At 37.2% G+C, this 27,807-nt stretch overlaps 1 protein-coding gene across 5 annotated transcripts in view; it reads right to left on the bottom strand.

The window, feature by feature from the left end:
- The window catches only part of PCCA (propionyl-CoA carboxylase subunit alpha), a 267,736-nt gene that overhangs the window by 84,778 nt on the left and 155,151 nt on the right, over positions 1-27,807 (bottom strand). For all 5 annotated transcript variants that reach the window (XM_021530256.2, XM_077781501.1, XM_077781502.1 and 2 more), the window contains one exon: positions 20,235-20,337. In XM_021530256.2, the coding sequence (XP_021385931.1) occupies positions 20,235-20,337 (103 nt within the window). The remainder of the gene's footprint in view (positions 1-20,234; positions 20,338-27,807) is intronic.

The raw sequence follows: 27,807 nt of genomic DNA, 5'->3' as shown, positions 1-27,807 counted from the left end.
AGCTTGAAATATTATATGCAAGTATATCAGCAGGAAATATAATACAGTGCAAATAGCAGGCAAAATGAAAAAATTAAGTAGAAGACAAAAAGTGTTTAAAAGCTGAACATTTAAAAAAAAATCCACAAGCAAGTTGCAAACTTTAGGGAAAATGCTCAGTAACATTAAAAGAAAACACCGGCAAATGAAACATTCATTTTGGATTCAATAAAATAACTACTTTATAACAAGGTCAAAAAGGCAAGGGACACAATTTCAGAGCAGGGAAATCATAGTTCCTGTCTATACAGAGGCCCTACTGAGAAAATCATCTTAACAAAGCTAACTTCACACATGAGAAAAATCAAACATCATAAATGGTAGGGAGAGGGCTATAAAGTGCTTGGTACCATCATGTGTCTATAATTCAAGGCCTCATTATTCAAAAAGTGGTGAAGAATCAAGAACAGCAGAGACAGAGAAACAAGGACTCAAGTGAGCTTGAATATACTGCTATGAAAAACAGTAATATGTTGAAAGAGACAGCCTCCAAATTATAAGTGACAGATCTACATAATATCACATCATCACACTTGCTTCCCCCCGGCACCACCATGTCCAATGCTTTGACTTATAGATGAACTTTGGCAAACAAAGGACAGTCAGGAATAACAAGTTCCAAAATCTCCTACAGGTGTAATCATCATAGCTCTTGACTCATGTGAGTAATATGGCAAAATTATAGCGAAAAAATCTGGATTAGTCAGGAAGAATCTTTTAAGCCAATGAACAACAAATTTCCCTCAATAACAAATGCCTCCTCCAGCCCCTGCTCAGAGTTTCCCTACTAGTTGTGTGAAAAGGACTCAAGAAAGAAGGTAGCACTGTCCCTTCAGATTTTTCTCGGTGGTCTTTCTTGAGAATAAGAACACTGATAGTTTACAGAACTACTGCTGCTCTGTGAGAGAATGGGATGACCAGGAGATCTGAGAGCCAGGGATCTGGCTCCTTTACCTTTTGCATAGAGTGGGATACAGTGGAGGTCAGTCAGGGAACACAGTAACACCAGGTCCTGATTATTCTCAATGTACTCTTCATAACAGAATCACGTATCAGCCTAATGCACACTTCTGGAAAACAGGCTTCCCTTATTCCTAAGACATTATTAACCTAAATCAGTGTGCTTACAAACAGGAAAAAATTTGCCCTAATAATAATTTCAGTTTATCCTTTGGAACTTTCAGATTTAGGAACTTTCAGAGTTAATTTGCAGACCCAAGTAAAGAACTGTGTCTGTAAACACTCCTTTAAGCAAGCTACTTAACCTAGCATTCTGTATACACCGTCAGCAGATGTGAATGGATGGTTTGCTTGACTTCAAATACTTTAAATAAAATTGTTATCTGGAGCTAAACAATACTGAATGATGCTAGCACAGTATTTTAACTTCCAAAATAATCCAACAAGCTTGTGTGAATGCCACAGACAGAACAACACTCGATACTACAAAAAGTATTAGAAGTCTATTCCTTGGAAATAAATCATAGGCACAATTCACAAACAAGCTCTCATTTTCATCAGGCCATTAAATACACATTTTCAACTTGCCACCACTTACACCTCCCATAACAATTATTCTCAATTTATTTTCATCTGTTCCATAAAAAATGATTGCTTCTGCTTTACCTAATCCTCCACTTACATCAACCCTATTGTTCATTTCTTTCCCTTTCATCTTCTCCACATTAATTCCCCACATCGCTTTTGATCTAGCTTTTTGTTTCCTTTTTTCCCCTACTGATTCTGCCTGATGAAGAATTTACAGCCCTAATGTTCATCTGACATGTATGGTGATATTTTATTGATTCGCTACATTGTCTATTAGTTCTGTATAATGAATAGCATTACATATCTTGGATTTAAAAAAATCAATTTAACCAAACTTGAGAAATGTCCCATTTTCTCAGTAAATATTCATATTCAATTATAATTGGAGCAGCATATGCAAAGAGCAGCCAGAGAAAACAAACATTTCCTCCTCACAGTCCAAAGAGTTAGGCTTTGCCATAGAGGTAAGCCAAGTAAATAGAATAATCGTGATTTTCACTGCTGCTAAATAAGAAATAGCAAAACCTCTCCAGGAACTGTTCTGTGTGGCTATAATAAATGCCCACAGAAACAAGCTAACCTACATTATTCATTCCCCTACAGAAAGGATGGTCTTTTTAAAACTGGAAAGACTTCAAGAAGTGGAACAGCTGATTTTAGCTGATATAAACCATAAGTTATATTTTAAATAGATGCTATATTCAATTTTTAAGGGGAAAAATGGCATTTAATTCAGGCGACTCTTAAAACTTAATGCTGAACAAGTCTTTCATGTTCATAGATTAATAGCCATACCCAAGTACAGAAAACACTCAAAAATTATTTTACTTAGCACACTGTACTTATTGCAAGACCACAAATCCTAAGCTCAATTTTGTGTTTACTCAGTTGTGTCAAAACCAGTCACTGGCCAAAAATCTCTGAGCAGTCCCAGGAGCAGAAGCCAGGCCAAGGCTCCCTTTCTTCCAGCCTCACAGCCCCATGGCTGTCCTGCAACACGCTCCTCCTCAGGCACTAGGACTCTGGCCTCAAGAATCTGGTATTCCTCACTACACCAGTAAAGCTTCAACAAAAGGGCAGGGTTTAATTACCTCCCATTACACAAAACTGGGAGATGGGTGAGTGGCTGCTGGCTCTCATGCTGAACTCAACACTGATAGTGTTTGTTAGTCTAAAGGAGGCTTGTACAGGAACAGCCAAGCCATTTGTCTACAGCAATAGGTGGAGAGGGATTCCAGCACTTCAGCCCAGGCATGATCCTGGAAACTCAGATATACTGAAGGTTAATCCTGGATTTTGATGAAGACACCCCCCCCCCCCCACCCCCAGGAATGAAAGCTCAAAATACCATCTGCATACAACAGAGATGTATGAAGAACTTTTGTTGTTGGAACAACTGATTTCTTCTACAGAAGAACTACACTGGTTCTTTGGTTTTCACAAGGAATCATTTGTCATGTTCATCATCACAAGTCAGCCAAGATTAAGGCAATACTGGACAAATTTAGAGAACTAAGCTACACTATCCTCCTTCTACCCCAACTACTGGCTAGGGACAGTCAAACACTCATTTAAGGAAAACTGAAGAATACTTCTATAAGGGAAAAATATCCAAAACACATTGTTCAGGTCTCCTTCCTTCTCTTTTACCTGCAAGGGTTATTTTCATGAAAACAGAGCCTTTGCCCTTAGCCATACACAGCACCTCTCCCCGTAAAATGAACTCTTCATGTCTGCCTGATGAGGACTTGGCAAAGGCACCATTTGTTAAGATAAAACTGGCCACAGCATGGTTGTTAACCTCTGGTTCAGAGTTTTGCAGGCATCCTAACAGGAAAGCTTTAGTGAAGGACTGGAGAAATAGTAACTTTAATGGGTAAACCTAAACTATGTCTTTCTTTCTAGTCAATAGATGGTAGAGTATACAACTTAATCAGTAAGCTCAGGGATACTTAGGAAAAAATAACAGTAAAAATCCTGCAGCACATACAGCTGAGGTTGAAAAAAGCCTATTTTTTCTGCTCTTAAAATGGTCCAGGAAACAAAACCTGTCTACCTATCTATACCAATTTTCAAAGCAATCATACTCATGACTGCCAGCTATGAAGTCTGACACACACAGATACCTCTGACAGTTTACAGGTGAAGTGTCAAGGAAAGGTCAAAATACCTAGAACAACAAGATCAGCTGTCAAAGCTTTAAATGCATAATGAAATGCTAAAATTCTAACACTGAATTGTTATAACTACCTAAAGATGACAATAAGAAAACCAGGTATATTTTATGCACTTATTTTCTCAGCAGTCTCAAAAAAATTTTGGTGCATTCCTGAATAGTCACTCTAGGAAAACTGAATTTAGACAAGTTCATTCTGCAGCAACAGACTCCAATAGCTGAAGCACTCATCATTTGGTTTTACTGCTAGCTCCTGCTCCCTACAATGAATGATCTCTACATTTTATATAAAAATAGCTTAAAATATGAGAATTTTTTAAAGTTGCATAAGACTTCTATGTTGCATTACAGAACCAGCTGACTACAAAATAATCAAAGCTTGTTAACATAGATATAAACTATAATTACCTGACTCTGCATTGATCTTCACTGTGGGGAGTTTTCTTGTTATAACCACAACAAAGGTGATGTCTAATGATAGTAATGGCAAGTAGGATAGAGAAAAATTAATATTCAGAACTAGCAAAAAGAATCTCTCAAAATACCTGGAGCTTGGTCAACTTTCTGTCCAAGAAAATACCAGTTATTGCGTTAAGTTTACAGGTCTGCTCTTTGTTAATAACATCTGATTATTTTGTAGCTTTGCACATCTTTTTACAGAAATCTACTCTCTTCCTACCCATGGACTCAGGATTGTTCAGGTTGAATTAGCTTTGATGCCATTAAGAGTGAGACCATGGGCACTGATATTGTCTGATAGAAAGAATTCCACCCACCTCACAATGAAAACTTTTCAGACATTTTTCCTCAGCACAGCCAGATAATGTAAAACAAAGGAGTGATCTCTCTTTTCAAATTCTCCGATTCTTTCAAGATATCAAGCCATTACACTACTTGCTACTTAGGAAAAAAAATCACACTATAGATACATTAGCATTAAATTTCATCTCAACTATGTGCCAATTTTTTATCTTCATCCATTTTGTTTCCACACAAAAGACAGCAGAACTGTCATAAAAGTGATAAAAATTAAATGTACTTTCAGTAAAGGCACACATTCTGTATCTGTACTCTTGCTGAAGGCATTAATTCAGTTAATAAAGCCCAAAATTGCAAAAGCCTCTTTACCATTATGTTATAGAGAAAGGACCCTTATATCTTCAGAATCAGAGATATACTGAACAAAGCAGCTCAACTAGACAGAAAAGAGATTGGAAGTACTTTGCTCACCTAGTTAACCTAGTCATGGATTAGGAGAATGTCAAGATGGAGTCATATCAATAGAACCCTGGTTTAACTGCTTTTACTTTATCAGTTGCTGTGACTTTGACATGTAAGGAAATGTGGACTTTTTAGAATTAATCAATCTTTTTATGTGATTCCAAAAAGGTGTAATTCTACACCTATTTATCGATGCTTTTCTTTTCCCCTGAAGTGACTCCTGATTTATAACAGCCCTAAAAATGAAATCTACATTTTATTCATTGTAGGACCAGTGCAGCCAAACATGCTTGAATTGAGACTTGGAACAACAGGTACCTAATGGGATATAAGGTATGACAAGTTATTTTCCCTTTAAGTTTAGTTAATCACAAAGCCATAGTGGTAGTTTTAGGAGAAAATATTTGAACATCTTACAAGTTCTTGACAGAATTTAGACAATTACAGGGATAGTAAAAGACATAGTAAAAGTTCCTACTCAGAGTATACCTTTACTCCCATGTTTCCTAGAAATAAACTTCTTTTATTTTGGCAGCCAATGTGTAACTTTGTGTTACTTTGCATTTGCAGTGGTGGAGTGTCCCAGTCCTCCTTGCCCCAGGAAACTTTAAAACACTTTCTCTCTTGTTAAGCTTCTAAAGGCTTAAGATTTGCCTGAATGAGGCCACTACACTTTTACAGTGTCCTTAATTCAGTTTCTCAGTGCAAAATCCATTTGTCAGCTTCTGGTATAAATAGTGCATGGTCAGATTTCTCTCCATGAAAAGCCATACCTTGCCTTTTCTTGAAATTATGACTGTGCCATTTACATAGATGCTTCTTGCTGCTGCTGTGTTGTTGATCATGATAAGAGCCTACTTTTCCACAAAAAAAGTTTCTGAGACTTAGATAATGATAGTATCCTTCAACCCAAACCAGATCAAGCTGCCTTTCTGAACCAGTTTAAATCATGTTCTCTTCATAGAGCTGCCTGCCTCCCTAACATAAAAAGCTGGCAGCTCTTTTTACATGTTCACTATGGGTTTAGCCCTCAATGATGAAAAAAAAACTGCAATAAACTCACTACTAAGAAAGGTGGAAGAGAAAAAGGAGAAGTTTCCAAGTTACACTTACTCTGACAGAGCCTATTTCTTCCTGCTCACTGGACTCAAGCCAGACCAGAGTATGGGGTGTCAAGTGGGATGTGCTCTTTACACTCAATGGGATCTTTGTCTAAATACACACAGAGATGTGTGGATGCTGACACTGGACAAGCTCCTTCAGTCATTAGGATGGATTTCATCCTCGGCACTGAGAAAGTAAAGTACACCCACTACAAATAACTTAAAATCTCATAACTGACTTTTCCATTGTCACTTAAGAATCCAAGAAAATAAAAGAAAAGAAAAAAAAAAAAAAAAGAAAAAAAAAAAGGTAACTCATGTATACTGTAACTAAAGTAGACATTCTATGTTCTTTTTCATATGGAATTGCACAGTTCCTACAAGACCTTGCACATTTGTAGCACCTTGGAGGAAAAGAGATCATTTCTGTGCAGAGAAATTTTGGGCAGGATTTTTCTGCAAGATAAACATGATCCATGAAGTAACCAGTACCAGATAATCAGCAGTGCCTCAGTGAAGAGACACTTTGGTATCATTAGAATCCTCCTACCTATCAGCAACTATTGACCAGTTAAAAGAAGATTTAAATACTTTCTCACACAATGAAAACCATCGGTCACATATTTCCATTATAACTGACAACATTATAAAGTTGCATGTACCATGAAGATTCATACAAGAATTTTAGAGCTTTCCATGATCCTAATAAGCCACTTCATTGTGTTAGATCTAATACCTAAACTGTCAATAAGTCACATCTGTAAAAGCCCCATTTCCTCTGTAATACAACATAATGCAGAATGATCTAATAAAACCGTATTACCATTAAATTCACAGACAAAAAAAACATCAGTCCCAGGAAAATAGAAATTGTTATGTCTTATCCCATCCTGAGATTTTCAAAAATCACTTTTTTAAAGTAAGATATACTGCAACCACAACTTTTTTAGCCTTGAACACATGCAATCAAAATGGAGACTATTTTAAACACAGATGCCTTACAGTGGAACAAGGAGAAGAAGCAAACTGTGCTTATGATAAAAAGTTAAAGGACAGCATGCAGCTCAGGGTAGGATCATGCAAGCATTGAAGCTCAAGGTTATCTAAACCCAAGAGATTGCTCAGACAAAATGTATTTCCTTAAGGAAGGCCAAAAGGTGCAACCAGTGAAAAAAGAAAAAAAGGCATACCAAAAATATCAGTTCTCTCTGATTGAGAGATTTAAGATGCCATGAAAAAGTATCTCAGCAGAAAATAATAAGCAACACCCTTGTTGTAAAGAACAGTTATATAAAAGTCATCATAACAGACAGGCCTTAAATCTGTATATACAACATCCTTAAACTGGGAATAGACATTTTACCTTTCTCAATGCTTCCTTAAATTAATTGTTTCTAAAAGGGAGTAAACACCAGTTAAATGAATGTGTCTTGTTTTGTAAGCCAAAAAAATATTTAAAGCCTCCAGTGTGAGAGGATAATATTCAAATACATGGTATTGGCATTACCAGAAGCCATTCAAAATACAAAAGCTACCATCAAAAATAAAATAAAGATAGCTGTTGGGGAAGATGACAAATAGCATCAAAGGCTGGCAAACTCAGCTGGAGATAAAGGGTACCTTACAGGTGAAAGGCTCAGACATCTCTTTTCTTCCCAATGTTAATTTATCCTTTGCATGCTTTGCACAGATTGGGTTTTAATAACACTACTTTACAAGGAAAAAATCTAACACAGTTAAGATATCTCAGATTATCTGAAGCCACAAAGCTGTATCTAAATCATAATGTTCCAAAAGTTTTCTGCACTTTTTATTTAGTCTTCAGATATTTCTTGAGAACAAGACAAAACTGCAAAATTTGCACTGAGCTTTCTTCAGTGCTGCCATCAATGACAGGACATGCTGATGCAGGTTCAGGGATGAATTGCTATGTTCCACGGAAAGTGCAACAGAGAATAGTGGTGTTTTAACAAGGAAAAACCAATCCAACTACCAATAGTTTAATTGAAAAATATACCAAACTTTGCCATGCAGCTTAAAACAATTATTGCTTTAGTATTTTTAAATATAATTAAGCTTAAATGAGAAAGAAAATACTTTATCAGATTTTGAAGAAATAATATAACATGTCAGCCCATGTTATTTTTAATTCTGATCTGGAGAAGTTCAATAATACATCTTTAAAATTCTAACTGTAAGTGTTGAAGTATGCTTGTAATTAGGAAGGCATACAACAGAGATGAAATATAACCTCAAAGGCCAAATGAGAATTTATACTCTGAAGTCATTTAATCTGCTAATCACTCCAGCTATCTGTACACTTGTTAAAATGATAAACTAATGGAGACCCTTTAAAAATTCCATCTGAAGAATATCCACAGAAAGCCAGGCAGATCTAGTAAAGTACATTCATAGTCCCAAATAACAGTTTTGTGCAACATTGAACATACTTCCCACTGCCCTTTTCAAAACAATTTCCCTATTCTGGAAAGCATTACTAATGTTGCATTTTCTGGGACACACCCATAGCTATTGAACCAGCTTCTGTTGGGAAATGTGAATTGTTCAACAGATTCAAAAGATCCCACTCTGTAAAACTCACAAAGCATTCATCCTTACAGACATATGGCACTTCATTTTTTTTTCAAGCACATTTTTACAAAGCAAAAGCACGTCTCTTGAATTGGGATTTATTATATAAACTGCAATAAAAGAAGTAATGAAGATTCATACTCTGCACAGTGAGCCTGAGCAATTCTACATCACCAATGGTACACCTTGGATTGCAGATATAGGCCACGTAAGGAGCCAGTATGACTTGATCTCACCACAGACCTTGGCTGCACAGACTGATTGATTTTGACTGACAATGACCATCCCTTGGCCCTTTTCCCTCTGCTCCTATTAACTCACCTATTTCTGCAAGTTTTCCTTTGCCAAGGAGAGGAAAAACCCATTAGCTGTAAAAAGGAGAGGATCTATTTCTTTTTTTATCTTGAAAGTTGCTGCTATCTTATTCTGGCTGGTTTTGCTCTTTTCTGTTTAACTGTTAAACAAAGGAAGCTCAGGTTTCCAGTTTTCTGAGATTTGGAAATATTATCTGTCTTTCTGTCTCTACCCTTCTCTTCATTTATTACTGCTTTAGACAACAAAATCAGTCTTCAATCTTGCTTATTGCATATTAAATGCTCAAAGCCAGGCTGGATGGGGCTTTGAGCAACCTGGTCTAGTGGAAGATGTCCTTGCCTGTGGCACAGGCGAGTGTGTGTAACTAAATCTTTAAAGGCCCTTTCCAACCCAAACCATTCTGTGTTTTTATTATGATAATGTACCACCAGTGTAGCTTTAACTTTCACTGTTTAGTTGATAAAAACTACTACAAAAGAAGCTAAGTTATTCAAAATTATGTTTGTCATAAATTAACAGTATTCTAACCTCACCGTCGTCAAAATCAAGATGCCAGTTTGGCTTAATATAAAGGGTGTATGGTTATTTCCCTCCTCCTCTATCAGCTAGGAGAAAATATTAAATTAAAACAGGATAAACTATGCATACAAACTAGTCTGTTGCCATCAAACAGCTGGGCTGCTCCAACTGTGACAAAGAGGTCACTGTGTGAAAATACACAGCGATTACAGCAATAAAGGAAACAGCTGATAGAGGTTAGATGGTGGAAACAAGAGGGCAGCCACAACAGAAAGAGAAGGTTGGAATGAAGACAGGAGCATGGGAGAAGCAGAGGAAGAGCCTGCCAAAAGGTGTGGGGCTGAGATACAGCTATAGAACAAGGGGGAAGGGAAGAGCTTTGGTACCAAAGTTGTCCATTATCACACTGCATTTTCAGTTTCTTATAACTTACATGGATTCTATTTAGACTGAACAGTCATTCAGGAGTGATTTCAGAGAGGAGAAATTTCAGTGAGAAATATGCAGCTATTTCTGACACAGAACAAGAGTGCATTTTTGGCCAAATTACTAAATTTTATTTACTTTTCTATGCAAGGCTGAAATATCTTTATGATTTAGAATGGAGGCTTGAAAATCTGCCTGGAAAGTGAAACAGTTATAATGCACCTCTACCATTCGCCTACAACTTGCATAATTTTGGGCAAGTTCTATGCATTTCAAAAGGCAAATCCTATCTATATCTGTAGGTCACCACACTTCACTGCCACAGATCTAAATGATTCTTCCTTGCATTTAACATATACTAGCCTAAGGAGGAACACAGGTTCCCACTGAAACTGTGAGTTTGGATTGTAGAATACCAGGTCAAGCAAAAACTAGTAAGACTATCACCTGCTAGGGCTGAGCAGCAAAGGAAGAAGCAGCAGCATAAACAACCCACACACAACAGAACTGGACACTGAGGGCCCCATAACTGGAGAAAGCAGGCCAGGACAAAGACTAGATGCATCTGGGAGGGAGGTGCAGAAAAGATGGAGAGGAAAATTTGAAGCAAGAAGCAAGGAGGCAGGGGGAAACTCACTGAGCAATAAGACTAAAAATGGAGGAAAGAAATGGAAGTGGTAACAGGAACACATGAAACCTATCTCAGAGAATGGAAGCAAGGGAAGTATGCACTGAATGTTCTGGAAGAAGGAGCTAGAAGTACAGGATTAGGGTAGAGAGTGAGAGAGTGGTATTAGAAACAGAAGTACCAAATAGACTGTATGGTAGAAGAAATGGGATAAGCAAAACCAACACTGAGTCCCTGGAAAGAAGGACCAATACATGGATGAAAGCCTGTAGGCCTGTGGAGTAGGGCACAGCTACACAGAGAGGGTTCTATAGAAGAGAACCAAGACTAATTGCTAATTGATGTGGAAGACTCAGACTAGCCAGACAATGAGCATGAACCAGTCAAGACAACTGAGAAATGGAAACTAGGACTAATCAGAAGAATGAAGCCAGAACAAAGAAACTCAAAAGAGGCAGGACTTGAAAAATGACACATTAGTAGCAGTAAGGAATACATGTTAACAGGCAGAAGGTACAGCTTTTGAATGCCTGATCACCTTTTAGGAATGGATTCTTCCCAGAAAGTAGCCTGACATCACTTGCTGATAGAAGGCAGAGAACAACACTTTTGTCTTTTCCTTTGTTTGCATGTGTAAAACTTAACTTTCTTTATCTAACTGCTTTATCTTAACCTATGAGTTGTTTTCCATCTTATTGTCTCTGCCCTGTCCTGAAGAGAAGTGACAGGGCAGCTTGGTGAGTACTTGTGTTCAGCCAAGGTCAATTCACCATGCTGGTGAACACAACATGACCTGAAATAATTCTAGAATTATGGAGCTATAGGTCTATTTTGGTTTCCAATTGATTTAAATTTCTTTTATGTCCTTGAGATACATATATTTTCTCCAGAACAGCAAATATTGGCAATAGATTATGACTACTTAAATCTGATTCCTTTTTCTATTTTTGATATGCCACAGACAGAGATGCAAGTCATTGTAAATAATTTAAAATAATTTTCCTCTCCTGCATTCCAAACAGCCTTGTTTTCTCTGTTAACCCTTTCAGTAGCTCCACCTTTAGCCTGATCTCAAAAGGAAAAAGAAGCTAACAAAATGTATGGTTTATCTGCATGTCCCTCCTCAAAATTCCCTGCAAACACTCAACCTCTGAACCCCTGACTAGTCAGTATTAACCAGACATATTAAAATCCCTTTAAGTTTTATGAAAATGAAAAGCTGCACAGTGGACAAAATGAGTGCTTCCATTCTGCTCTTGGACAGACAAAGGCAATTTGGTCGTCACCCAACAGCTGGACTGGCCAACCTGTGAGTGAATACACAGCAGAGCCAGTCCTGCTTCCTGGCAGGACAAATGGGGAATGTAAAGCCTCCATGGACAGAAGACTGAGAAAAAGGAGGGTGTCATGGTGAGAGGCAAATGGAGGAAATGACTGGGTGAGGCACAGGGCAGGAAGAGGTTACAGTAAGCGGCTCCCAGCAAACACAAAAGTGTGGCAGAGTTACTGATGTGCACAAGTAACAGGGATCCAAGGGACAGTCCTGCAGACCAGCCAGTTCCACCAATGTGAGTCTGCTTGCAGCCCACTCCACCTCTTACCAACGTGTCCTAGGTGCCACCCATCAGAAGCTGGACTGCCCTTCCTTTCACAGGGAAGATCAGAGGCGAATAGCAATGTCCAGTGGCAAAACCAGCTCAGCTACACTTCTGGAAAGTACAGAAGTAAAGCCAGCACCTACCAGCCTGTTCCTGCAAACTCCACTTAGACTAAATGACATCACGACCACAAAGCAACCTGCAGAGTATAGACATGGGCAGAGTATCTCCCATTTTGCTTTCCTTCCACTCATTTTCCTTAATCATCAACCACAGCTGTATCCAAGTATCACACTGATTATTTAACAATGATCAGACACTTCCCACTACAGCTTTAATTATATTCTTTATTGTAGCAGTGTCACAACACGGCACAATGCACTGTTGCACAGAGTTGCCAGCTCTTAACAAGTTATTCCAACTAGGAGCAGTACAGCATCATTACAGCAGCACTGCCCAAACTAGGTTAGTCAGCACAGGCTCCTTTGTGCTGCACTAAACTGAGCCATGTAAACATATCCTAAATGGGGAACACAGCATAGTGTCTCTTACAGTATACACATTATACTGTGTATATAAATAATAAACAGGACTACTATCCATCAGTGGGCCCGATCATTTGTACTCTAATCTTCATTTTCATCTTCCCACAAACCAGGTTCCATGGTCTTATTAGAATATCCTGCTTGCATTCAAATCTTTGTTACAACAATCTCAATAGCCTGCCGTACAGCTGTCCCACTAGTCTTGTATAGCAAGATCTATTCCACAGATCTCTGACTGCCACCAATAGCCAACATGGATACCGAATGAACTCTCATGAACAAAGCTATGTTTTCTTAATAATAACAGTTGTATAAACATAAGGTCTTCTCAGTTAAAGGGAAACCAACATCAAAAAGCAGTAAAACACGGAACCCTAAACCCTTCTTTCTTTGAAGAAACACGTTTGAAGCGAGGTGTTTCTAGTTATGGGTGAATGAAATGAGAATTGAGCTGCAACAAACGGACATCCAGTCTGTATGAAAGACTAATTAGATCCATCTGAGAAGCTGTGTCTAAAACTGCTTCACAGATTTCAAAGGAAAACTCTTCTAGTCTATCTTTTGAGAAGACTACATCAAAACATTTTGTCACAGCTGACGCACATCTATCCACGACAGGAGCACTATTTTTCATAAGCCATAAAAGCTACATTTAAGTAATTTTAATAGTCTAGCTTACTTAAAAATTAAAGGGGGGGGGGGGGGGGGGGGGGGGGGAGAAGCAGCAAAGAAATACAGAGCTAAGAAAGGAACTCAAAACAGCAACAACTTGATAATTCCGCTTTATGCCAAAGCGTCAAGAGATCCCAAAAAAGAGTCCTATAAAAGAGTCCTATACCGAATATTAAATGTGCTAAAATTTGCTCAGAGAACAGAATTAAAGCTGAAGCAGCATCCAGGATCTGCAGAGTTAACTATGGCTTTTGTGGTAATAAGCCAGGCTCTTAACACTATATTAGCACTCTTTTAAATGCAACTATTGCTTCTGCTGAACCAGCAGGAGGAGCTCACAACATTTTTTAATCTATTCATTCTACAAAATTTGGGAAGAGGGGTTGGGATGTTGGAGGCATTTCTGGGCACAGGTTGGGTATTTTCTTTAGAGTTTTGTTGGAGAGAAATCAGTGTTAAGAAAAACATCAAAGTAATGTTCATGTAAGCACTGCTTTTAAAAATTAGAAAATCATTATATGAATATTGTACTGCAGGATGTCAAGTGCACATGGCACAAAACAAATTGAAGCAACACCCACTCCTCAAGGTGTTTCCAGTCTTACACCAAAGACCACAGGAAGACTAAAGGGTGACAGGACACATTAAATGCTGTGTGCCAGAAACATGACTTTCTGAAGAAGGAAAATGGTATGTTATTGCTCTGTATTGTTACACAGCTTCAATTTATATTTTAGTTTACTGTTCACTGGAATTCCTGTAACCACTGGATCATTACCCATGAAAGAAAATAGTCTCTATTTTCATACCACAGAAATTCATACTATGAAGCCACCTGTGTGGGTAAAACTCTTCATTAGGTGATTTAAAGTTAATCATTGTAAAAACCTAATTCCTCCTCTGCCTACTGAGGAATATATTTTAAATCAGTGAACTCGTATTCTAACACAAAGAAAGTATACATCCAAATTGACCATGCCTACTTTCAAAACATTTTGCATTTTAACATTTCAGACTTTTCATCACATTTTCTTTTTAGAAATGTCTTGTAGGCTGCCTACCAGTGCCAGACCATGTTACTGTGAGATTTTAGTACAACTACAAATCTCCAAAAACTTCTATAACTAAGCTATTACACTGCTGTGACACAGAGGGAAGAGCATATTTAAAGGCACACTGAATGCATTAGTCAAGTAAGTAATTTTAATTCCCAACCCTGTAGGTATTTTCTCTAAATGCTTATAGAATACTGTGTGAACAAACTAATTTGAGACATACAAATCCACACCAAAAATTCCTCTTTACAAAACAAATATGTACCATCACATACTTGGTGCTAAACTGGCATGGTATTTAAAAAACTGTACAATCCAGATAAACTGTACAATCTGCTTGTCCTCTGGCTTAGTACAAAAGCACACCTAAGTACATACAAATATTATACAAGTATATTCAATATTTACCTCTATTTCATGTAAAGGATCCCAGCATTTAAACTTTCTGAGACATTCAATGAGGCAGAGTGGAAATGCATACCAGAAACACTGAGTTCACAACAAGACACTGAGGCCAAGGCCACTTTCATTAAAAAACCACAATGTCAGCAGTCACAGAAATGTAGCAATTAAAGCAGTTGCCACAGAGTCAAAACTCAGGGATCAGTGCTCTCCTCAGATTGAAATATTCAAGTGCAGAGTGCTTGCCTCCCAGGAGCACCTGTCTCCACCTCACCAGGATAGGATGGGACAAGCTCTACCCTTAGAGTAAATCTGTCACTACAGAAAAAGGAATGCAGGATCTGTAAAGCCACAGAGTCCATCAATAAGCAGCAGCATGACTACTATAGCCAGTGCTTTGCAAGCGTGGAAACTGGGGGTTTTGCTCTCACCACAGCACTAGATTATGCATACTGTATTGAAGTGACATTATACACAATACACAGGTCTTACAAACAAAAAATGCTCTGGATATGAACCTGAACAAAGAGATTGGAAGTAGGTACACAATCTTTACAATAATAGTTTCTATACATATGCAACCCATAGAACTCTATAACATAGTTTTGTTTGCACAACTGTACATGTACTGCAATGAAGAGCTTTGCTATGTTGCAAGTAAAATGCAAACCATGTGGAAAAACTCTACTTACAGCTGTAAGTATTATCTAATAGATCTTGCCCCACACACTAGTGCCTTTAGACATGCATTCCCTTTCATTCAAACTAATATTGGACAAGAGAACAACTATATAGTTTATTTCACATACATAATATGCAACAATATATACTTAGAACTAGTCTAAGCAGAAAGTCTTCATCTGCTGCTTTATAGGTTTATATGTTTATTCATATTACAACTGGCTGCCCCTCTTATTAATTCCTACAAGTACTTGCTTTCATCCCTATTAACACAGCACTCATATTTCTTTCATGTCATTATGTGCCTGAAGCATATCAGAAATGTGAAACACTATTAATAATAATTATGGAATTTTATTGATTCTCTTAACAAGGTTAATAATTTCATTGTGATAGATGGGCAATGTTATTATTCTACATGGACTACTGGAAGGCCAGAACTTAATGTGCACTGAATTACTATCCCACTCCATATATTTGTGTTTAAGGAATTATATGTGAACTAAGTTTGCTTACAGCAACTTTCTGTATCATTGCTCTGATTTTCCATTATACTATTCCTTGTTCCACTTGATGGTTTGCATACTTCAGTTTGATTTTTGGGTAGTAGTTTTTCTTCCCCCAAAAAGAGAATTTACAACACAATGAAAATACTTCCTAAAGTAGTTTTCAAATAAATTTACCCATCAGTCATGAAATTTACAGTAAATGAATGCATCAAAGTTCTCCAAATTAAACGTTTATTACATTTTAATTTGAAGTCAAAGCTTAACTATAATTAGATAAACACGAATTCACTAACTAAAGTAAAGTATTCACATAAACATGCCCCTACTCCATATTGATCAGAGAGGATGTACTCAAATAATGATGACAGTAATGCTTTAGATTTTATTTTTATGCTGGCATTTTGTACTATACAATAGATTTTCTCTTAGAAAAGTTAAGAGGTACACAGGCTGATTTTCCACCCACACAGGTATCTAATAATCTCAAGAAAAAGACAGAGGAAAAACACTGGGGTTTTTCCTAAAAAGTATTTAAAACATTCATTTCCCACTGGACTGAACAAGCTTCAAAACATTTTTCTAGAGATTTTATATCTGTACTACATGTTCTTAACTTTGTGTTTAGGAAGTGATCCAATGTTTTGTGAAAATGGTAGCCCATTCTAGTAACAACCTGAATTAAGGAATTTAGCTTTCTCTATTCCTCTTATTCAGCATTTGACCTATACAGGTCCCTCTGGAAATATATCGAATTTCCATTTGCCCAAAGTAGCTTCTGAACTATGACACCTTATGCTTAAAAAAAACTAAAAAATAAACAACTTCAATGATAAGAAGCTACTTTAGAACTGAAAACATCTGGAAATTCTTTGACAACTAAACTGATGAGAAGCTGAGGTTAAGCAGTCTGAGAAGGTATGCATTTAGTACAGAGATGAAGAACTCTAACAGGAAGGACTGTTTGCAAACATGAAAAAGGAGAATAACAACTACTTGCAGAGAAAACATGCAAATTATCAATAAAGAATTCTCAAGACAGAGTATTCCTACACTGTAACAAATAATCAAAAAACTGATAATGGCAAAAAGATTTTCAGGAATTAAGTTATCTGCATAGAATATAGTTACAAATTCCTTATTGAACTAAAATTAGGTTAGAAGAAGGGTTAGAATTAAATGACCTTTAAGGTCTCTTCCAACTCAGACCATCCTATGAATAAACAATGCCACCATCACATAGAATTAGACCATCCTTGGTGGCTGACGTCTGGTTTTGAAGGGCCACATTCGTACACTGCAGGGAAACCACACAGCTAACCAGGTTTCCTCAATATATGTAGGTTCCCATTTGATTTTGTCTCTCCCACCCTTCAATACCCTGCAGAACAGTCGAGTTTTATAAAGGAAGAACAGACTCCAACCTTTAATAGCAAATCTCAATCAATGAAATCATAAACAAATGCATTTGATACCCAGACTAGCAATTGAAAATGGCAACATGGGAAAGACTCCTGGTTATAACTGAAGTGAACAAAAGATTCCAGAGTCTGGTAATGGCATGCTTCTGGGCTGCTTGTTGCTGTTTTGCATTGCTTGTTACTGTCTCATGTAAAGGAAGGTATTCTTCCTTCAAATTCTATTTTAGCAGCAATCTTGATTATAAGATCTTTAATTCAATTGACAAGAGAAAAAAAATTAAGCATAAGAAGAACATTAATCAAAGCTAAGAATCTGACCATCTGTCCTCTAAAAAACTAAGTGGTATACATGACAAGCAGTTAGTTTAAAGATTGTTCTAGCAATTAATATACAGAAGAAAAAAAGAATAAATTACATTTACATCAATTTAGTTGGTAAGTTCTTTGTACACAAGCAAGCAGGTCCTACCAAAGCTGCTAAATTTTCATTTTCAAGTCGGGTCATTGGAATCTTTTAATTGCAAAAGTATTTAATATGTTGATAGGGTATCACCAGAAACAACTGTCTGGTACTGAAAAATCTAGTACAGTAATTTTATATAAATTTAAATGCTAGCATATATGTTGCTGGCTTCTGAAAAAAAAACCAAGTTACTTCTATTTTAAAAGAAAATATATCAAATTAGGATTCACAGAAGTTTTTAACCTCTACTGGAATAATAAAAATTGATATTTTTGTTTGCAGCACTTCAGGCTAAGAACATCGCTCACACTTGACCACTCAGCCTTTAAATCCTTCAGTTTTGGGAAGCAAGGCTGCTGAAGTGGCCTAAAGCCAGCCCCCATCAGAGACCTCTGTTACAAACAAAATAGTTAAAAACAGATGGTTTTAAAACTCAAAATTCTCAAAGAGTAGCAAAGGGCAGTTAACACTGCACAATTCAATAAGAATCTGCTAAACGAAGAAAACAACAGATGACCCGTAGCCCAAAATGCTGAGGAACGATCCGCTGGAACAGCGGGAAGGACGGAGCAGCCTGCTGCTCACACTCCCTGAGCACAGCACTGCTCACTGCAACACGGGAGCTTTGGGCTGGTGAGAGCAGCAGAGGTACAGGGGAAAAAAGGAGTCACTGCTGGAAGGGTCCCTGTGGTAAACAAAGTGAATCAGGATGCGGATGCCGCTGTGCAAAGCACAGTAAACTTCTGAAGGGGAATGTGAAGGTGGCTCTCCCACTGGGCTATCTAACTGCACCACAGATTCAGCACTCTTTGTCACAAGCCATGAGGGGACACAACCCACAAAGGCAGGAGTCTGTGTCACACCAACTTAATAGCAAAAACTAAATGCAGAAGTTCAAAAAGTGAGGCTTGTGTTTCTGCCAGCAAAGTCAATAAAGCAAGCTTTGAATTTCCCCATTTTTTCCCTGATTGTATGTTGTATCTCCTGATCAGAAACAAGATTTCTCATTCCTAGTCTTGACTTCTCTTCTTTGAAGTTTTAAGGCAGTTGGCTTTCCATTGTAGAATTTTGAATAACAATTCCGATTTTTGACAGTGCTGTATTTACTATATACTCTTATCTGCAGCACAATCACAGGAGAACACCAGGAAAAAGAAAATTACTGATGCAGAATAACATGTCCTCTGCTATTTATCCAATAACAATAAAAATAAGTTTAACTCTATTCAACCCTGCTATTAAAAGAGAGTTATCTACTTTTTACATAACCACGCTCAGGTGCAATTTTTAATACACTGTATCTTTATAGGTATATGGTTTAAGTATGCACAGCATCTGACAGAGGTGTTCTGTTGTTTGAATGGGCTGTATCCAAGTTCACAGGATGCCTGTTAAGAGTATTATATAGATTTTAAAAAATTCATGCAGAATTGGCCTTTGCTTCTGAAACAATAATTCAGCAAGTAGGGTGTGTCATTGCCATTTTAAGAAAATTTGCTTTATTAAGGTCCTTTTAAAACCTTTTGCCTAAGAGTCAACAAACACTATACAAGTCAACTGCCTATTAAAAAAAAAAAAAAAAGTCTCTTTCTGGTTGTGGAATCACCATTAACAGACATAAAAAGTAGTTCTCCCTATAAATTTATCTTCTTAATACTTTAACCAGCTTGTGTCTCTTGGCTTTATTCCACTGAACGGCTGAATTACCAAGCCCAGCATTACTGTTCCTCTACTGTCATGGTCTGTCTTTCTGCCTTTCATGCTGACAACATTAAGTGCTTAAGTAATTACCTTAGAACATTTGTAAAAAACAAAAGTTTTTACACATTCATCTGAAGTGAATAAGCACATCCTGAAACACTGGCATTTTACTACGATCACATACAGTTCCACCACAGAGTGCTGAATAATGCATTTCCAGTATGACTGCTTATTCAATTTGCTTGGATCTTTGATTTGTTTTTCTAAACACTAGCTTAAGGTAATGCAATTTTTGTCAACATTGCATTTATTTTCTTGCTCTCACATATCTACAATGGAGTATAAGATGCTACTTCCAAACAAGACACTAAAAAGAATAATTTAGAAACATATTTAACAAACAATTATGTACAAAAATGTTGCATAAGCATAAGCCCTAAGAAAAATCTCAGTATACTAGTACTGTTTAACTGTCAGTGTCTTGTTTGGTAATTCACAGCAATGCCCATCTAAAGAAAAACACACATTAGTCAACGAAAAGATGGAGAATTTTAGTAGGTTTCAAGGATAATATATATATTCACTCAATGCACTGAATTTCTTAGAAAATGAGCAGAACTTACAGAAAATGATGAGCCATGCTTTGAAACTGCAGCTGGGTAAATTCCATCTCCTAGATGCACAGAGAGCTCCCAGCTCCTTCTCTTTGATTTAGCAATAGGAATTCTAAAAAAGAAACAGACAGAAGAAAAATTTTTAACAGAGATTTCATGCTTCTCCCAAGTTAACCAGAAGCACTTGCCTCATAGGATGGTCCTGAAGGATATAAAATATGATTAATCTATAGACACAGTTGGAGAGCATACTTGAAAAAAATATAAACTAAATACATTTTTCTGTCAAACAGCACATAAGGAAAAAATACACTCTTATTTTTCTTTCTAGATTTGCCTTGACACACTGGGTATGCTGATAAAGTTATAGGAGGCCCTTGAATGCAGCCAGCACTTGCTGCAGAATTAGCTCAAACAGGATAAAAAGCAGATGAGAAAATGGGTTGGCAGGAGAATAGCAACAGTGATAACTGGAGCAGTCTTTTCAAGGGCAAAATATAATCATTATTTCTTTTATCTCATTCTCAGTAAACCTTAACTAAAAGCCAATTACAGACTAAAGATTCAGCCAAACAAGTAATACAAGTAATTTTATAAATAATATACATTTTTAAGTATCTCATCCACAGAGCCCTTCAAGCATACTGAAAAAATAATGATGTATCATCACAGCCCACATGGAGGATTATTCCTGCAGTATTTTGTGACTGCACCATTTATCAAGTAATACAGGAAACCTGAATCTTTTCAACTTAAAAAAGCACACACCTGGCAGCAAAGGAATGAGAACTGAGCCTCCATTCTTCGAAGTTCAGAGTGAAACATGCAATTTTCAGCTATTTTATTTAAATGTATATTCATTTTCAATTTCCTCATTCTAACTTCTCGAGTTTCTTCCACTTTGCCATAACAACTGGCATCCACAAGCATGCTACAACTTTTCTAATGAGTGGTCACCATAGATTACCACAAGCAGGCACCACATGGCCTAAAGGGAAGACAGGAAGGTATGACTTAAACTCCATTAAAACAAAAATACATTTTGGTAGAGCTTTTCTTCCACACTATTTAGATTTTTCTGTAAGAAATCTGTAGGGATAATAATTTTATCACCTTTACATCTGTCTTAAGGATGATTTCTGCTATAATATTAATCTATTGCACATTATAGCGCTTACTACACCTTTCATTGCAGCCTTCCAAGTCTTAAAACCTGTAAACACATTATGTATGCCGTGTGCATCCTCCAGAGGATTCAGGTAACCAATGAAGCATATCTCCCCAAAGAGAGTGTTCAGGTTTCTCCCTGGAAACAGGGAGAAGCACCTGTAAGGCCTCTAGAGCCACATGAGGAGAAATTATCTGTCCAAGCCAAGGATAAGACACTGACTAGCTAAGGATTCCAACAATTATTTTAGAACATCAGGTTATTAGATACCTGGAACTTAAGAAAGCACATGTTCAAATACTTAATGAGGCAAAGAGCTTCCAAAACTTTTGCCTTGCCATGTGCCTGAAAAGGGAAAATGGAAATGCTAAATATATCAGACACAGATGCATACTAATCCTTAGTTACTTCTGGATGCAAGCCATGTAAGACCTACCTCAAATTTTACCAAACACCTTAGCTTACCTCCATCATGACCCTAAAAGTTCACAAGACATATTATATTTTTTTAAACAACCTGCTCCTGGTACTAACAATGCCAAGTGTCACCTTTCACATTTAATACAGTGACAATTGTCAAAATAATAAATCTGAGGAATTATCTATGGTTCGTTGGGTGCAATGTCATTTCTCAGCAATTCATATTGGAATTCCTGTATGTCACCAAACATTTAGACTGGCTGATAGGAAATGTGACAGACACAGGAGTTCCTGAAGAAGAGGAAGAGGAATTTCCTGTACAGGTAGCAGGCAGCAAGCTGAGAGATGTTTTCATTGCACTTCCTGGTATCGGAGCACCAGTAAAGAGAAGTACAGGCAGCACCTGGATAGGTTCTCAATGATACTCCACTGCAGTGCAACCAACAGGATTTAGTGGTTTATAGCAATATCATATTTCTTATATTAGAACTAGGACCACAACACAAACTCAGCTTAGTAGATCAGCTTCACTGGTGTCATGAGATTCCTTACAGCCTTGCTGGCACAGCCCTGCTTCATATTGCATTTGACTGGAAGTGACCTCATGAATCTGGCTGCTAGCCATCAAAGGAAAGACAGTCTTGTTCTCCAGCAGGGATTATTTTTGTTCAGTCCTGTCTTGCTGAGCTTTGTCAAGTGTATCTCCAAACAGGATGCATGCCTCTTGAAAGGCACGACTATCATCACTGCTTTGCCTGGGTTTCAAACAGCCACGTAATTCCTCTCTCTGCAATACCAATGGCCAGGAGGGCAAGGTCCAGAACTGCATCAAGTATACAGCAAGTTGTACTTCCCTCCTGGAATTACTAGATCCCTTTGCACAGGGACATTTTTCATCTTTGCTAATCAGCTTTGCCTGTGGCTTTGTAACTATAACTGACACTGGCTATGACATATACTTACATTAGCTCATGACAATCCTATTTCTTCATGAAACCAAATTCCTTTCAAAGAAATTATCTTGTAGTAGACTCCATTTTGATAGGATTTGTGGGTAGGGAACATTCATATAAATAAGGATTACAAAGTCCAAAAGTAAGGATCAAAGTCTAAGTTTGTTGAATATGAAAACGAAGTTGCTCACATCCATGAACTACTTTAGAAATGCAGAAGTTTTTACCAGGCTAGGAAATGAGATCTGTTGTGGGGTTTTCTGTTGTTTTGTGGTGTTTGGGGTTTTTTGTAATCTGAAATGTCCCAGTGCATGGGAAATTATTTTTGTTCTTGGCCAAGGTTGCTTCCTTAGCTGAGATGAGAAGACTTGTAAGTCCTCCCTAAGAAAGCATCTGAACTCTGCATATATTTCACACTAGTTCACAGAAAACTCCCCAAACTTCTGGCTACTCTCAAAATACAGAAAAAATATGGAACTTTAAAAATTCTACATAACGTGCTGAAATCCAACATTATATCACAGGAAAAAAAATCCCACTGAAAATAAAAATAGTGTAATTTTTTGCCATCATAAAAGACACAAAGAAAACATCAGGCACTTCCCTTCCAACCTTAGATTCAGAGTCCACACAGTATATCTTTCCTAGGGTTCAACATGCCCTCCCTTTTTTCTCCCAGTTTTGGCAAATGACATATTATCCAATAAAATTACTTCATTTGCATATAAAGAGCACTGGCTGCAGGAAGAAACACAAGTCTCACAGCAAGATGAATGCCAGGTGGGTGGGGAGCAGGGCCATGGAGAACTGTGCACTGCTGATCCTTGCCAGGAGCATTACACACAAAGGGACAGAGAGAGCAAAGGCTGCATGGCAGCCACAACAACAGGAGATGGGTGGAGAAGGGGGTTAAAAACTCCTTCCACACTAAAAAGGGAAGTTCTGAATCTCTTCACTCTAAATTGCCTTCTAAGGGGAAGCATGACAAGCACAGGAACACAGCTGAAGAGTGATGGCCTGGCTTTAAGTCATAAAAGGTTTACTCCAAAGCACCAATTACAAAAAATATGTAAGCAATGCAACAAGAAAAACAGCACCATTTGCCTGCTTAGTTATTTATTTTCAATTTCTACTGCTGTCTGTTCAACTAGAGATGATATCTGTGTAGAAATGTATTATGTCCCTTTTACCCCCAAATGCCATGTGTGGGAGAGGAAGACACTAGAGAATATGACAGCAACCAGAGCTCCTGGTTTCTTTGCAATTTTTCAGTGAGGAAAGCAGACAACTGCTAAGAATTTTAGGTTGACACATACTTCCTGTGTTCATGGAACACATTAATTAAACTATTATGTATTCAAGTCAAAAATGAGTAATGAAAGAAAACAGATACCCACAAAAGCAAATCAAGTAACAACTCTGCCCTAGCCATTTTGATTGTCACCAATCAATCAGAGAGAGGAACTCAGTAAAAACTACAATTTTCTGCAGTTTGTGGCAAATAAACTTCCCTTTCCATATTACCACTGATCATGTAAATTAGTTAGGATGTCACCAGCTTCTAAAGGATCAGAAAACTGAGTATAGATTTTTTTACTTCCAATTCAAAATATGTGTTGTAATGCTGAAAGGGATAACCCTTACCAATTCCTCTTCACTTCTGATATTTTTGCTGCATAATACTTTATGTAAACAGAGAAATCCCAAACCATCATAACAAATCCTCCCGTTTGAAAGATTACAAGTGTTTGAAAACCACATTATATGACACTCCATAAAGCTGTTTTTCAATTGTGCAATTACCTATTCAGCAGTTAAATAAAAGTGAAATATTGACTTAAAACAATGTTAATGGTCAAAGAATCATTAAGAAATCCTTCATCATAACTTTCACAGCAGGTGGCCTGTAAAATGATCAAGAATAATGTGCTGGATTCTGTAGCCACCAAGGTCAGTTTCTGCATACAAATCTTGCAAAGGGAGAAAAAAAGACCTTCAGAAAGTGGGCCATTCATCTGAACCAAGTTCAGAGAATTTCCAGCACTGTGAAAAGATATGTTATGCAAGCACATAGATGTATTCAGTGGGGGTAGACTGAACCAGCTACATGGAGACTACAAAGGAGCCCTCCCATGGCTCATGAATAAGTCGAGGAAATGATCAGAAAAAAATGCAGAGATGTTTAGACAGATGGCCCACTTAAAATGCCTGGGACAGGGCATAAGCAATTTTAATGAAACTTTAGATCTACCATATAAATTGTTTCTTATTTTCCCTGCCCTCCCCCCACCCTTCAAAAAAAAAAAAAATCAAGACAGGCAAATAGAAATTTAACAACTCAAACAAGAGCCTATCTTGTGATGAAAAAAAAAAAAAAAAAAACCACACAAACCACCAAACCCCCACCCCCCCCCAAAAAAAAAAAAAAACAACCAAAAAAGGGAAGTAAATCTCACACTTTTGAGCATTATTGGTTTAATAAGTTCATATGCAGAGAAATATCCTTCAGAGAACCTTCAACTATCAGATGAATAAAAAAAGCAGGGAATGGATAGATTAAAAGAATTCTAAACAGAAGTGTACTGCCAAACAAAACAAAAATCTAAGCTTTAGTATCTGAGTACTTTCAACACTTTCCAACATAAAAGTTCATCATCACACAGAAAAGATAAAAGCAGTACTTTCACAGGATTATTTTAAGAACCAAAAATTATGTGCAAGGAACCTAAGAATCTGAGAATATTTTATTCAGCAATTTGAAGTATTTTCTATATCTATTCACACACATTTTCTACATATATTCAGACTGGTCTATCTATACATATCATGTGCCCTTTTACATTAAAATAGGTTTTCCTTCTTCCTGCTTTATATGTGCATATATATACACGTACCCCTTTCACTGTGAATATGAAAATATGCCATCATTAGACTAAATTATAGTTCTTCATATGTCATACAAAATAATAACCTCTACTAGCCTGTATACCAGCTGATCAGATAAAGGCTGAAAGAATTACTCAACAGTAGTATCAAAAAGGTTTTTCATTACATTTTCTTACATATCACATTGAGATCAATAAAAAATACACATAGTTATAGCCTATACACTATTTGAATAGTGACCACAGGAAAAAATAAAATTACATGGAAGGTAAGCCATAAAATAAAATCAATGCTTTAAAAGGATGCCATGGAGTGCACTTTGCTTTGATTCAGAACAGCATACATCTGGATGCTCCCTGTCCCTTCAACAGAAGCTTTTTTGAGCAATTTGCACTGACATAAGAGCCTGCAATCCAGTGACCAGCGAAAACCTCCAGTACTGAAACCCAGATGAGGGCCAAAGAAACAGTTAAAAATCTAGGGTGAATTTAGCTGGCCAGACCTAAGAGTATGGCTCAATGCTTTCATCTCCATTTTACTGAGAAATAACCTCGCAAAGAACCTGAGCTCACCCTGGCTAACCTACTTCCACTGTGGAGGTCTCTAAAGGTGCAGGGCTTGGGTCCTGCAAAGAGAGACACTCTAATCCCAATGTTTTACAGCCAGCAACCTCAGCAGCCTGGCAGGGGCAAGGAACTAGGGGCTCCTCTGCCAAAGCTGTCTCCTCAGTCTTAACAAGAAATTATCCTCCAAACATGCAGAAAAACAACAATTCTAAGCCTCTTGAAAGATCTTTCTTGAAAGATCTCTTTTAATTTAAATCTATTAGGTATCTATCTGAGAAACTCACCACCCTAGTCTGCTGATGGTAGGAAGGAATGAGAGATTAATGGAGACAGAATTCATGGAGACTCAGGTTTGCAGCCTGACGACCCATTCTTTGGGACAAAAGTTTTGGCACTTGATCCTAATGACAGGAAATTTCTATGCACTTTGCATTAGTAAACTGTATGAAACACAGTAATCCTGGGAGCTGCTAGTAGAGCCCAAGACCTCTCAGTTTCAGAAAAGGGTCCTCCAGCAGGCAACAGCATACCTTGAAAATTTCAAATACATAAATGTAAAATATATCTGAAACTAATTTCCTCTCCTATGAAATGTTAGGGCCTACTTTAGTATTTGGTTTCTGTTGGAAAAAGCAGACATCACAAGCATTAATGCTGGATAAGAAATCCTGCCATTTGTCTTATTGCAAGCATTTGTGAAATAAGAAGCAAGGAACATTCAAATCAAGTGTTCACAAGTACAGAGAAAAGACGTTTATTTTTAGTCTAATTTACAAGTCTGTTCTTCTATAATCTGTTTTTTAACCATCTTTTATTTACCAAAGGAGGACCCACTTGCAAGCAGGTGTTTTTAATCAGATCAGTCAACAATATTGACTTGTGTGTGCTAACAAATGTTATGGAGAGAAAAGTTGAAAAATCTGTTTGTCATCAAAAAATTGGGACTGTTTCTCCTCCAATTAAAGTATTTCATTTCAAAATTTGTTGTTTTCCAAAGTTTTTTTTATTTTTTTATTAAGAGATAACTTTGGGCAGTTGGAAAAACTAATAATAATAATTTACTCCATAAAATGAAGACAGCAAATACCTTTTCCTATACAAATTTTCCCTTATTTCCTTAAGCAAAGAAACTTATTGTGCTGATATTTAAGAATAATCTTACAATAATTATCTCACTTTCTTTTTATGTGTAAAGAGCTTCAGAACAAGCCACTGCAATGCAGTAGGGAGGACTAAAGCTCTTCTGTTAACACCATCCAGTAGCAGTTATATACTTTCATATAACATAGTGGCATTGGGATGTAGCTGCCTGTTGGGCAGTGGATTTCCTACACCTCCATTTAAAGAAGGGCTGTTCCCAGTAATAATGTGCTATTTTTCACTTTATATTAAGTTTAGAATGCTACAGGTTTGCTGTCCACATAAAAAATAGGCGTAAAGAAATGCAACCTACTAATATGAAAATGAGGTGATGTCTCAGTTTGATAAGGAAATAATGCAATTTTATTTCTATATATAAGACTACTTTCCATACTCTCTTTTTTTGAAACATCCAGGTAAACTTCATCTGGGTTTGCTGTACTCATCTT

Source organism: Lonchura striata, chromosome 2 (assembly GCF_046129695.1).
Source record: "Lonchura striata isolate bLonStr1 chromosome 2, bLonStr1.mat, whole genome shotgun sequence".
Classification (NCBI taxonomy): domain Eukaryota; kingdom Metazoa; phylum Chordata; class Aves; order Passeriformes; family Estrildidae; genus Lonchura; species Lonchura striata.
Note: the sequence above shows the minus strand (reverse complement) of the source record. Positions and strands in the feature narration are given on the sequence as shown.